This window comes from Artibeus jamaicensis, unplaced genomic scaffold (assembly GCF_021234435.1).
Source record: "Artibeus jamaicensis isolate MK-2021 breed Jamaican fruit bat unplaced genomic scaffold, CSHL_Jam_final contig_391, whole genome shotgun sequence".
Classification (NCBI taxonomy): Eukaryota; Metazoa; Chordata; class Mammalia; order Chiroptera; family Phyllostomidae; genus Artibeus; species Artibeus jamaicensis.
The window spans coordinates 11,675,037-11,689,067 of NW_026521814.1; the positions used below are offsets into that span (position 1 = coordinate 11,675,037).

Here is a 14,031-nt window from a genome sequence, read left to right on the forward strand (position 1 = left end):
CCTATAATCACAGAGGAGGACAAAAGGACCACGGACGGGGACAAGGGAGGGCTTGCAGGAGTGTTACGGGGAGAGAAAGGGCGCGCGCAGAGAGGACCGAGCCCGAAGACTATGGTGTAAGAGAAGAAGGCTAAGAGCCCATTGGTCTCCACATGACTAACTCATCACTATTTTCTTTCAGAATTTCCTATTATAATTTTTGAAAGTGCTTAACTTACACACACTAAAATTTCAACTGGTCTAAAATATTTTGATAGCAAGTATAAAAAAGTTGTTTATTTTCAAGGTCTAATCTTTTTAGTGATAAACATTTACACTCACTACTGAATTTAAACAAGAACAACCACCAGATATGAATGGGTTACTTTTCACAATAACTTCCTAATTTCAAAGGAAAGATAAAAATAAACACTCTCTTCCATATGGTCAGAAGAACAACAATGATCCCTTAATTTCTGAAGCAGACTTTTTTTACATTATTTTGCTTCTGGTCCCAGTCACTCATGTCACATCCTTTGTAGCATCACTGCTATCATCCTTCAATAAATCCCATCTACAAATTAATTAACTTTCTTGAAACAAATCCCTGGTATACTATTCTTCGGATTCCCATGAAAGACCCACTTTTTAGATACAATTGCAGCTGCCCCACACTGCCAGTTACTGTGTCACGCGTGTGCCTTAAATTCCGTAATCAGCAACCACCAGGTGCCGTATCGCACTCAGCACACCACAGCCAGTCAATACAGACATCCCCAAACACACCGAGGCTGGTTTTGTCCAATGTTTTATTGGGTGTAGACATCTGGAGTACTGTAAAACATGCATTATCTGTAGATTCAGAAAGGAGCGAGCCACATTGTCCTCACTGTCAGTCGTGTCAGGCCTGGCGGACGTGATGGAGATTAATGAAGTACCAGGAGAGTGATGCGGCTCCCGGAAAGCGCCTGCAGCCCGGAGTGGGGCCTCGGTCACGTGGGAAGCAGAGCTGCTCACGTTAGAGAACTTGCTTTTTCATCGGAGGTACACAGCATTTTAATTTTAGAACAAATAAAAATAATTCTGTCTGTAGAAGATTCCCACCCCCCAAATCTGTTTGTCCCTTCAGTTTCAGAAATTTTAATTAAAAAAAATCATACACCTTTTGGAAATTTTATCTGAGTAATAACTGGAATTTATTTCTTCTTCGGTTGCTGAGGTGTATTAAATTTGAAGAAGATAATATCTCCATCTTCGACAACATAATTTCTGCCTTGTTGCCTGTACTTTCCAGCAGCCTGCAAATAGGAAATACAGAAGAAAGGAATTATTGGACAACTAAATGCATAAGGCACAAAGTATTATTATACTTATTGGGTCATATTAAAAAAATAGGGATACATACAAATTTAAAACTAGACTTGGAGGGAAGCAAGGTATTCCTGATTTGGGCAGAATTAGATTTCCCATACATACATAATCATAATGTATTCTCCACTAAATTGTTGGTACATAAATGTAATTATACCAATATCATTAAGTTTCATTACATGCTGTTTATGGTACATTTCTGATGTGTCTGCAAACATCCAGCAAGTCACTGCAACAAAACAGATGAAACCAGGTAGGGAAAAAAGACTACATAACTAGTTTAAGACTTCTTTATTTTCTTAAATTTTTTTTATTTATTGATTTTAGAAAGAGGAAGAAAGAAAGAGAGACAGGTAGATAGACATTGATTTATTACACCTATCCATGCATTTATTCACTGATTCTTGTATGTGCCCTGATCCAGGATTGAACCCATGACCTTGGCGTATTGGGACGATGCTCTAACTAAATGACCTACCTGGCCAGGGCAAGGCTTCTTTATTTTCTCAAAGAAATTCTGTGGTGATATTGGTGATGTCAAAAATGTGGTCTGTGACAAGAAAAACTACTATCCATTGTACTGCACAGTTTTCGAATTATTTCCTTGTGGTTGATTTAATCTTGACAATGACCATACATAGTGGTGTGTACTAGAATTCATCATGAAGAATCTTGGAGATACCACGGATTTGGTTCCAGAACACCATAACAAAGTGAGTATTGCAATAAAGTGAGTTTATAATCTTTTTGCTGGTGGAGGGTCTGGCCTTGAAATTGTAAAAAATGCAACATTGTGAAGCACAATGAAGCAAAGTGCAATACAACGAGGTATGCCTGTACAAATGGCCCTAGTTACAGGCAGACTTTCTAACAGGTTGGAATCGCAGACATTTTTTCCACTTGAATATCAGTTGGCAAAGCAACTGATTCCACCTGCTGGTATGCAGATTTAGACATGCAACCAGCCAGTAATTCTAATGCAAACACACGCCAGTTCCAGAGACCCAGGTTCACCCCATGGCACAGTGCACACATGACGTCATCCTAAGCACAACAGGCTCTTCGGCATCCACGCTTACTACTGCACAAACCCACAGTCCATGCAATCCTACCATCGATGACAAGGGCTCGAGGATCTTTTGGAAAAACATCTCAAAAGTATTCTCCTTCTGTTAGAATTTATTGAGAACACAAAACCTTTGCCCAACAACTTCCCTTTGAACATACTGATAAGAATGTTCAAAGTCAAGTGCAGTTATACTAATAAGACAAATCACTAATGAAGATCTTACATCTGAGGTTAAAAATCAACAAACCATATCACAGAGCTGTAGTAAGCATATTTTCAAATATCTAGACTACAAATGAAAAAAATCACCTACTAATAATGTGTGCTATTGAAACAAAGCTCATTTCTAAAAAGCCATGGTCCTCTAACATTCTAAAAGGCACACACACTCTCTTTCTCACATGATTTTTACAAAGACAAGTGATATATTGGAGTCCATATGCTACTTATTTTGAGAATATAAAGCTCACTGTTATAAAACTATACAGACAAGTTAAATCAAATACACATTGACATGACACATTAATGTAAGTTTATATATGTTGTTACCACTCAAGTTTACTATTAATTAAAGGTGACAGTGTTCCTTTAAATTCTCTGGAGACCATTTAATCCATTTTCCACTGCTATCAGAAACACTGGTTGAAAAAAAAATCAATACCCATTTGTGAATCTTGAGTATGTATTAAACAAGACACGTCTAACCAGTTCATTTGCACTTGAAAGCAGCCATCTGTAGAAGCCAGCTTTGCCTAAGCAGATATGATTGCTAATAATGTGATATCCCTGTAGACTACAAAGCCCACACAGAGCTATTCGGTATATAGTTCACAGCACTGGCATTAAATTAGTTATGTTGCCTTGGTATTAGAGATACATATATATATACACACACACACACATATATGTACAATTTTGCTCTGAAACCTAAAACCTACTTGATAATATGCAAGTATTTGTTGAATAACAGCATAAAACATCCCACAAATGCTTTATTTAATTGGAGTTCAAATTCTGAAATGTTTTAGAGATTAAAAATCACATAAAAACAATTAATGATATTCTAATCTGAAAATCTACATGTCAATCATTTCCAATTTATAGTATAAAAGCACCCAATTTGTGTTAAGCATTTCTACAAGCAGGAAGTATTTCATTATATATATTATAAAGTTTCCCTGTGTTGTCAAAAGAAGTATTCACAATTTCTGTATCTTTCAAGTCTATCACAACATAGACATCTAGTAAGGACTGGTGGAACAGGCTTATCACACGAGATTTTAAAAAAGCAGCAACTGATTTCTAAATTCTAGTAAAAGAAAAAAATCCTTACTTTAATCATCTTCACTGTATAGAAAGTACATATGCCAACAGGATGTTGCATGTTGAAAAATAAACTGATATTTTCAAGTCTAATTAGTATTCCTGACAGAGTTCAATCTCAACATTTGCATACTATCTACTGATATGCAGATGACAACACAGCAAAGGTAATGACGCTGTTTAGTCAGAAACTGTAACTTCTCTCACTCATTTTTAGGAAACAAAATGGCTCTCATTCCACATTGAACCAATTATACCAAGATGTTCCCCCTCCTCTTCCCGGGTTTCAAAAGTTCTGTTAAAGTCCTGCTGCTTAGTGTGATCTTTCCGATGGTACCAGTGAGAATAAACTAAACTTGAAATAAACTCTTCTGCACTCCTTTCAAATTATGAAATAGTAAACACAAAGAGGCCTCTTTAAATTCTTGAACATTTTCTATGGTAGTTTTCAAATATAAAATTAACTTAAAGAAACCTTACTACAATGTCAGTTTAGTCACTTGACCTATTGATTAGGAATGATATACCTACCAGATTCAGCTAAGTAAAACCTAATGAATCCGAACAAAATTAAGCCTGAAAAATAATTTACAATATAAAAAACCATTCATCACTCACCTATAACATTGCTTTACTATTGTGGCTGCAAATCAAATTATACTTATTAGGTAAAATAAAGCACAATTTTGGACCTGCCCTCTAGTGTTGGAAAAGCAAATCAAATTCCCAAAGATCTTTTTTTAAAAAAAAGTATAGCCATGAAGTTTCTGTAACAACAGATTTTCTGTCCCCATCTTTGTACTGATCATAAGCATATAATGCTACTTCTATTGAAGATATTCAAGTGTAATAAGTATCAGTTTCCACTGGCCATCAGTGAACAAATTCTTTGATATTATTTGTAATTTCTTAAAACTAGTTTCAGTTTCAGAAAAACACAGTTCACCCATTTTAAAATGATCAAAGAACAAGCGGACACCTATAGCTCTTCAATCAGTTGATAGTACCACCAAACCCTGATACACAGTTTAAAAGATGATTATTCATTTTGATCATGAGTAGCTTCCCATTAGTAAAAGTTACAAAATATGAAACTGAAAAATAGTTCCTTACCTTGACTGCATTTTCAGAACCTTCCTCTTTAAAATCTTCATATTTCATTACTTCAGCCATAATGAATCCTTTTTCAAAATCTGTGTGAATCTTCCCTGCAGCCTGAGGAGCCTTCGTCCCTTTCTGTGAAAAGACAGACCAGAGAAACGAACTGCATTTAAGATGACTGACTGTAAGCAGAGAGTTTCTTTTTTCTCATCTGCAGTTGGGGTCAACTTAAACTTAGTTTAACATCAGTTAAGATGTCAGACACACAATCGGTGCATTTGCAGCTCGGGGCACTATCTGTGTAGCAGATTCAGCACAGACAGATCAGTAGATATTAACGAAGCGCAGCTTTGTTTTCCTAACAGCCTTCCAGCTTTATTGATTTAGATGCAGTTCTGGTTTTGGCCTGGGTTTCATTTCGATTTTCTACTCTTCACAGTGGGGAAAAAAAATAAGGATTTTAAAGTAACTTTCAAGATGAATTATCAAAGATTTTAAAAAGATAAAAAGCCTTGAAATTTTCAGCTCATCTAAAGATCATATAAAAATCAATACATAAAGGGACATTTTAAAGATATTTCCAACAAATCATATAATCTACGTTTGGCAAATAATTTTGAAATTTTCCTAATATAATTTTTGAGCATTTTACATTATATACCCTGCTCCTAACCATCATGTAGAAAAATTCAAGTTGATGTAGGAAGAGAAATGTCTTATAATTATCCGATATGTTAAATTACAAGGACATACATCCCAGACACACACAACCATGGAAAGAAATTTGAGAAGTAATGGTGACCTAAACACTGCTTAATAAAGCATGTTAAAGTGATAAGAAGTCTGACACTATAAAGCACAGTTTTTACAATAAAAGATGTATTGGGTTAATATGGCTACTCACTGATGCTTACCTGACTAAGTATCTCAGCACATTAAATCACGGATACTTACAATCAGTCTTAAGATAAACCAGCTTTCACATTTTCAAGCCCAGAACACGTTATCTGTCCTGTTACACATACTTAAGTTCAGAAGTTTTAAAGCTTTAAAATATATAGTACAAATAAACCCTGGCGATTTGTTTACCAACTCAGATTTGCTTTGACATTATTCTGTAAGTCTACATAAAGAACCCTGGTTAGAAACCAAACATTTTTGTTTTTTACAAAGGGGAGAGGAGGTAAGAGAAGAGTGAATTTCACATTCACACAACACATTTAACACTATGTTGAACTATCTCCATGCTCCTATCCATATTAAATCAAAATAAATGTTACAATAAATTGTAGCAGTCAGAGAAAACAGAAATCAAAGCAGCGCTAAATTAATCTTGTAGCATGTATTTTAAAAGCTTAGTAAAAGAATGAGTAAGACATTGAGAATTTCTAAAAGTTCTGACATAGTTTTTATGTTTGATAACACTATTTAGGACCACATATATTTCAAAATATTTTTCAGCAATATATTACGATATATTTACATTTAAAAGCAAGCCATTACAGTTCAGTTTCTATTGTCCTCTGGGAATAAATTAGTCATTCTCTCTGGTCCTAATCAGTATACATCAATATTTAAAATACAAATTACATTTTTAAAAAGGAATGATTGAATATATAACACTGAAAACAATAAACACTACTAGTATGAATTCAAAGTACGAAAGACATGAATTATTACACATTGAGTTTAGCTCTTTGAGCCCAACTTTGTATCTATGAAGAGCATAATGATGTCATATTGCTTTTATTGCTGAAAATGTAATCCGAGCAAACCAAAGGAGGAAAGAACCACCCGCATCCCAAACAAACTTAGCGAATACAAAATGAAAAGCAACATCAATTTCACTGCAGACAAACCCAGTCACACAGATTAAGCAAGCACAATACTGGTGTGTCTTATCTCTGACCACAGGAGGAGGGTAGACAGATTCTACAGGATGAAGAAATTCATACTATGTAATAGGCAGAATCAATTGTTACCTGCCTCAATCAATGCCGCTCCACTTTCACTGTTCAGCAGCTCACAAATAATTAAAGTTATCCTGGACAAAAACCTCATCTGTAATGACTAGCTAACCGCCACCATGACAAACTTCAAAGTCAGTGATATCAATCTGAATTCAATAGTGTGGAACTGGATATAGCTGATGAATAAGTATGAATCTTACCCTGATGGTCCATGCACGCACTTCATCTGGGCCTGCAGTGAAAAAGTATTCTAGTTGGAGTGCTGCAAACCCAGCCTTAATGATCTTTGGCAAAGCACTGAAATAAAATGAAACAAATTCACTCAACACACAAGTTGATAGTGCCAGAGATTTGTATAGAGCTAAAATTATTCATTTCAAGCAGAAAATGTTAAGATATTAGTAAATGACCATTCACCTTCCTAATGCACTTGAAGAGATGAGAAAGCATATAACTATTTCTTAAAAAACCCTTTAAAATGGTTCTAATTGTATTAATGTGAATATACTGTTTAGAATTGTTTACTATAAAAAAAAGAAATATTTGATCTACCCATTCTATGGCTATTCCCTCCAATATGAATCATGTCCAGGTTGTAGGTCATGAAAGCAAAATTATTTGATAGAAATCCAATGTTTAAACAATATATTACGTTACTCAGAAAAAATTCAGGCAACTGATTCACCCTTTCCCCTCCCCCACTGAACATGACGAAAGAGTTTTGGCGATCGTTGCTTCTCAAAAATATACATAACTAATACCTATGTTATAATTAAAACACTGTACAGAGATGACAGATGACAGTTAAAAACTTAATTTAAAATAAATCTTTTCACTCTGTCTCATGGTAAAGAAAGGAGAAGATTCCCTCTTTATAATGGTAATTACTCTGTCATTTATTATTCTATCAGCGCAAGCAATTAAATTACTGCAAGGAAATAGTTGATAATAAAGTGTAGGGAAAATGAATGCTAAATTAACCTTTGTGTCACGTTCGCTTCCAGATACTTCTGTCTCTCCTCAGCACTCAATTCTTGCAACTTGAGTTCCAAGGCCCCACTAAAAGGAATGACCAAGGCACCTGGGTCATACCTGTCCACCCACTCTTTAATTTTTATCAACCTGTAGACAAAAAAGGGCACAACATTATCTTGTAGTGCATGCATGACTGTACCACATTCATTATTATCAAGTAGCACATACATATTCATAAGAATTGCACGGTTTTATGATGCCATCTTTTTGTGTATAGCTTTCCAAGGTCAAGGCATTAACAGGCAGCAATTGCTTCAGGTATACGCCATAATATTTTACTGTAATCCAGTTCTACTTTAGTACATTATCTATAGGAACTATTATACAAATATTTTTAAACTTTTAAGTTACAATAAATTTGTTCAGCATTAACACCTGTGCCCTTGAAAACCTCAATGTTGAATTATTTTCCTTACTGAACAAAGCAAATTTTTAAAAAACAAAAGCTAAGTTCCATTTGTGTAGGTATCAGACCTAAAAGTACCAGCTCATTTTGAAGAGTCTTTGATAAATATACAATTTGTTCCACCCAGATATCTACATGCCTAGTTCAGTTCCTTCTCAGACTAACAAGAGTTTACATTTGTACTGGTTCTGAGGGAGATTTCTGCTAATCAAAACAAACGTGTCCAGAAATACAGATTTACAAACCCAGTTGATTATGTACATACACACTGCTCTTATAAACCTCACTTCTGTAGGATCATGAGTAATAGAACTGCTAAGGAAATAAAGTCCTTTGAATTGAAAAGGGTTTGAAAAGCCAAATCAGTTAGGAAATTGATACCAAGTGTTACTTAAAAAGATGACTTAATTTTTTTTCCTGCAAAGCATGGGGTATTCTGACAATGTAGTAGTTAGAACACAAATGAATTAAGTGTAGTGAATATATTAACCAAATTCTGATCCTACCAATTTGCTGGCTTTTTAATCCTTGGGCAGGTTACTGAACCTTTCTAAGCCTCAGTTTCCTCATCTATAAAAATGGAGATGATAACAGTACATACTATATTGTAAAGGACCCAATAAAGGAATGCCTGGCATATAGTAAACAAATATTAACAATAATTACTATTATTAATTTTTATTCTCAGATAATCATAGTATGTATGCCTATAATTCTGGAATAGAGTTTAGTGTAGAACTGTATATAGATTCATAGAAATTTATATTAATGTGTATCATACATAGTATACATTACTATGTATACTAGTTCCACTAGTCTCCCATATTTAGACCAAGGTTTTAATAGCTACTATGGCAAAAAACTGTGGCAGGAATTCTTGCAGGGCTGTCCAACCTTTCAGCGTCTCTGGGCCACATTGGAAGAAGAAGAACTGTCTTGGGCCACATATTAAATATATAAACACTAATGAAAACTGATGAGCAAAAAAAAGTTTCAAGTGAATTTATGATTTTACGTTGGACAGCACACAGCCTATGGGCTGTGGGTGGGACACCCCTGCCTGAGTTAAATAATCAATGTTAATGTTAATTTAGGAAAAAAAAAACCACTAGAATTAAGCCACAAATTCATTAATACTCACCTATCAAAGAAAATGGTAGAGAATCAGTATTATTAGAAGATTAAAAATATATATGGCCTACTAAATAGGATTTAGAATAGGATAAAGGAATGAAAAATTCACAAGTTTATACATGTTTGTTATACAAGGCTAACATACAGTTTATTTAATGTTATCAGTGGTTGTTGCTTTTCATAATTGTTTTTTCCTTTTGGTCACATCCTAGAAAAACCAGACCAACGCAACAAAAAAAAGGGGCAAATTTAAATTGATGCTTCTGCCTATAAAATTATGAGATTCTAAGTTACTTCACAGACTTATACTACTCAGACCAAACTGTACATTAAAATGTACCACACATTTATTATACAAGTCAGATACAATCAAGTATGCAATTTAAAAAATTACATACCAAATACAGTCATTAGAAGTGAAATAAAACAAGCCCATGTAAAAAAATAATAAAAATAACGTATACATCTTATTTCATAAATATGGTCAACATAACTAATAAAACCAGAACTGTTAGGAAACAACAAGCTAAGAAATAATTACTTTGGCTAAAAGATCAATTCAGAATAACAATAGTTCTACCCTGTCACTTTAACAGCCTTGCCTGCAGAGGCTGCTCAGAGGGATTATTTGCATTCCTCAGGTGTTCTATTGTACAATTCAGATGAATAAAGACTTACAAATCATCCTTCTACCGCCAATGTGAGACTTTGATCTGGTGAATACACCATTGTACCTTAACTATAATTGGCAAAAAACCTGACAGTGTAGAGCATCACAAGCTTAATAACAAAGGAGAATATCTCAAAGTGTTGACAGATGATCTTCATAATGCAGAAGCAGAGCTGGTACATTTTAGCAATAAATGAGCACTGAGGTCTAAAGGTCTCTAAAGTGACTGACATCAGACCTGCTACAGCCTCACTAAAAGAAAAAGGTACCGTAGCACTCTCCGCAAAGTGAGTTAGGTTCTTTGCCTGCAAGCTTCACTTTTGTGACTTTCACTGTCATAGAAAACACAGGGAAGATGAAAAGTCAGTTAGGTTCTTTGGCTGTCTGCTTTACTTTTGTTACTTTCACTATTAAACAAAAGTGAGAAATGTCCCAAAGTGATTTTTAATTACATATTTGAAATAAGCCATGGGTAATTTTAAAAATAGGACTCAATTTCAAGATTACTGACTGAAATATGTATAATATATCTGTTAAGTCTGATGGTTACAAAAGTGTGATAATGAGGCCAAGATCACAAGTTTGAACCCCATTGGGACCAGTTACCGTTTGCAGAAAAATGTCTATTCTATTGCTACAAACCATACCCCAAACTATAGTTACTCATCTCAAAAATGTGTGCTACCGCACATGAGGGACATGAAAAAAATCAAAGTTGAGCTCAGTATCACTACTAGTAAAACAATCTCAAACACAGTCTTTCAAAGTGACTGAAAATAATTTCCATATACAAATGTTAGCAAATATGTAAAGGAAACTATGCAACTGTTAGTGATCAAACAATAATGCTAATGATAATACTGTCACAGAATATCAAATTATGAGTGGAGAAGAAACAGTAAAGACAATACATTCCCAAAGAGTTCAACTGTAAAAGACTTTCATCAGAAGTATCCATTTACAGATGTACATGAACGCATTATTGCAAGGGCTCCATCCTCCTCCTAAGGAGCTGGAGCCACACTGATCGCTCCAAAAGTTTTTTGAGTGACAAATGGAAAGAGGAACTGCCATTAGTACATTTTCTCCCTGGTAATGACGCAAAGGAACAAAGCGGAACAATCAGTTTAAAGACTAAAAGGTACAGTCTTTTAGTAGAGACTGGAGATACACTGCTTGTGATCTGTTAGATCTTTGGCAGAGTGAGAGCTTTAATATTAAGTCAGTACTAGATTTCTGAAAGATTGTATCTCGAGACTTCCGCCAAGATGGAGGCATAGGTGGAGACGCCATCCTTTCTCCCACAACCAAGTTGAGAGACAACAAAATGTTAGCAACAGAAAACACAGCCAGAACAGAGAAAATTGAACTTTTCGGAAGTCCAATAACAACAAATTCTTCAGCCTGACTGGTAAAAGGGGCAAAGCCAGCAGCTGGCGGAGCAGGGTTGCACAGGAAAACTCAGTCGGACGGACTCAGGTGTGAGGATCCCAGGGGTGGGGTTGCAAGGGCGGACCCAGTGAGCGACTGGTGTACCCAGTGAGGGCGCAGGGCGGGGGGTTGACTGTGGTCCCGCATTCGTGTGCAGATAGACCAGCAAGAGAGTAGGCAGTGAGACGACGGGATTGAGCAGGCCCCAGCAGTGAGAGGCAGCAGAGAGGGCCGCCAGTTCCCCGCTCTGACCCTGCCCCCACATACAGTGTCACAACCCAGCGACCTGGGCAGCCCCGCCCTGGTGAACACCTAAGGCTTCACTCCTCATAATTAACAGGCACGAACAGACCAAAAATGATTCAAGAAGATCTCAAAGCCCCAGAGCCCATAAATCTAAGCAACGAAGAAATAGCAAAACTTTCAGATGCACAGTTCAAAACACTGGTGATCAGGATGCTCACAGAACTGGTTGATTATAGTCACAAATTAGAGGAACATATGAAGGCTAAACTAATTGAAATGAAGGGAATTGCCTAGGAAACCAATAGTGATGAAGAGGAAACTGGGACTCAAATCAAGGGAGTGAACCAGAAGGAAGAAAATAATGGCCAAACAGGAAAATATGAAGAAACAAGAATTCAAAAAAATGACAAGAGACTTAGGAACCTCCAGGACATCTTTAAACACTCCAACATCTGAATTATAGGGGTACCAGAAGAGGGAAAGGAACAGCCACCAGTGGAAAACTTATTTGAACAAATAATAAAGGAGAATTTCCCCCAATCTGGCAAAAGAAATAGACTTCCAGGAAATCCAGGAAGCTCAGAGAGTCCCAAAGAAGTTGGATCCAAGAAGAAACACACCAAGGCACATCATCATTACATTAGCCAAGATTAAAATGAAAGAGAGAATCCTAGAAGCAGCAAGAGATAAGGGGACAGTCACCTACAAAGGAGTTCCCATCAGACTGTCAGTGGATTTCTCAAAAGAGACCCTACAGGTAAGAAGGGGCTGGAAAGAAGTATTCCAAGTCATGAAATCCAAAGACCTACATCCAAGATTGATCTATCCAGCAAAGCTTTCATTTAGAATGAAAGGACAGATAAAGTGCTTCTCAGATAAGATCAAATTCAAGAAGTTCATCATCACCAAGCCCTTATTATATGAAATGTTAAAGGGACTTACCTAAGAAAAAGAAGATAAAAAAGATGAACAGTGAAAGGACAGCAAACTCACAGTTATTAAGAACCACACCTAAAACAAAAGCAAACTCAGAGGACAGCTGGATCAGAAGCAGAACCATAGAAATGAAGATCACATGGAGGGTTAGCAACAGGGGAGTGGGAGAAGGAGAAGGGGAGAGAAGGTACAGAGAATAAGTAGCATAGATGGTACGTAGAAAATAGATAGAGGGGAGGGCAAGAATAGTATGGGAAATATAGAATCTAAAGAACTTGAGACACGTGGTCATAAACTAAAGAGGGGGAATGGTGGGGGAGGGGGTGTGCAGGATGGAGGGGAATGAAGGGGGGAAATAGAACTGTAATGGCATAATTAGTAAATATATTTTTAAAGAAAAGATTGTATCTCAAATTTATCTTTGGTTTTATCATCTGACCTTCTTAGCCAGTCTTGAAATTCCAGAATCTATAATTTGATTTTCTTAGGGTTAGTTTACATTGTGGTTTTCTTCCCAGACACTATTTTTATTTCTAAAAATTCTATGTGTTTCACTTTCAAATCTAACTGCTCTTTGCTGAGTAAAATTTTACTCTCGTTTAATGAATTCTTAGTTCCCTTCAGTCTTTTAATCTGGTTAATTTAAAAGTTTCTTTCTCTAATTACTCTGGTTTCACAATAGAACTCTGGCCCACCGTTCGTCATCTGCTAACCTCTCACAAGGGCTGATTCCTGTGTACACGCTGTGTTGTTTCGGATGTGTGGTCATCTGGGAGCAGCAGTTACATTCCAATGGAGTCTGTGGTCTGCTGGTTTGTTGAGATGTACCTATTGAATAGTTTTATGCTTGTTTCTTCTAGAAAAGACTAATGGAGGATGATCTTGGGCTCTGGGTCATTTTAAGGCTTAGTGTTTCAGCACTAGGTTATTGGTAATGCAAATTAAGGCTCCCTAGCTCTTAGAGTTGAGTTCCAGTCTCTAATTTTCTGAGATTAACAGTTTCCTCCCTTACCCCCAAGGGGTGGAAGTGGGGGCATTTTTCCAGTATCTAACCATGGAAAGAACAGCTTTTTCTAGGCTTTCTGAGTGAGCCTTGTTCCAGCAGCAGCTGCAGCATGGTCCCTGTGCCCTGACTCACTCCTACATGGACATGAAGGCATCTAAGCCATATAAGTAAGCTCAGTTTTCCCTGAGGGCCACACACTGTTGATTCTCTACTGTCACTGAGTCCTCTTCATTTGGGGCATCTAGAGAATCCTTTTTCTTGCTCTCAAGTCCTGCTGTGTGTTCTAAAAAATACCACCATCAATGCCACCCATTTCTGGTTATCTTCTCTGGTGTTCTTATATATCAGGAACAA

The 14,031-nt window shown here is 36.3% G+C and overlaps 1 protein-coding gene across 1 annotated transcript in view; it reads right to left on the reverse strand.

The window, feature by feature from the left end:
• Positions 1 to 771: 771 nt before the first annotated feature.
• The window catches only part of OLA1 (Obg like ATPase 1), a 158,613-nt gene continuing 145,353 nt past the window's right edge, over positions 772 to 14,031 (reverse strand). Inside the window, exons 8-11 of the mRNA XM_037151281.2 lie at positions 7,795 to 7,935; positions 7,014 to 7,110; positions 4,856 to 4,978; positions 772 to 1,277 (exon numbers count right to left, since the gene is read on the reverse strand). Coding sequence (XP_037007176.1) covers positions 1,176 to 1,277; positions 4,856 to 4,978; positions 7,014 to 7,110; positions 7,795 to 7,935 — 463 coding nt within the window. The 3' untranslated portion in view covers positions 772 to 1,175. The remainder of the gene's footprint in view (positions 1,278 to 4,855; positions 4,979 to 7,013; positions 7,111 to 7,794; positions 7,936 to 14,031) is intronic.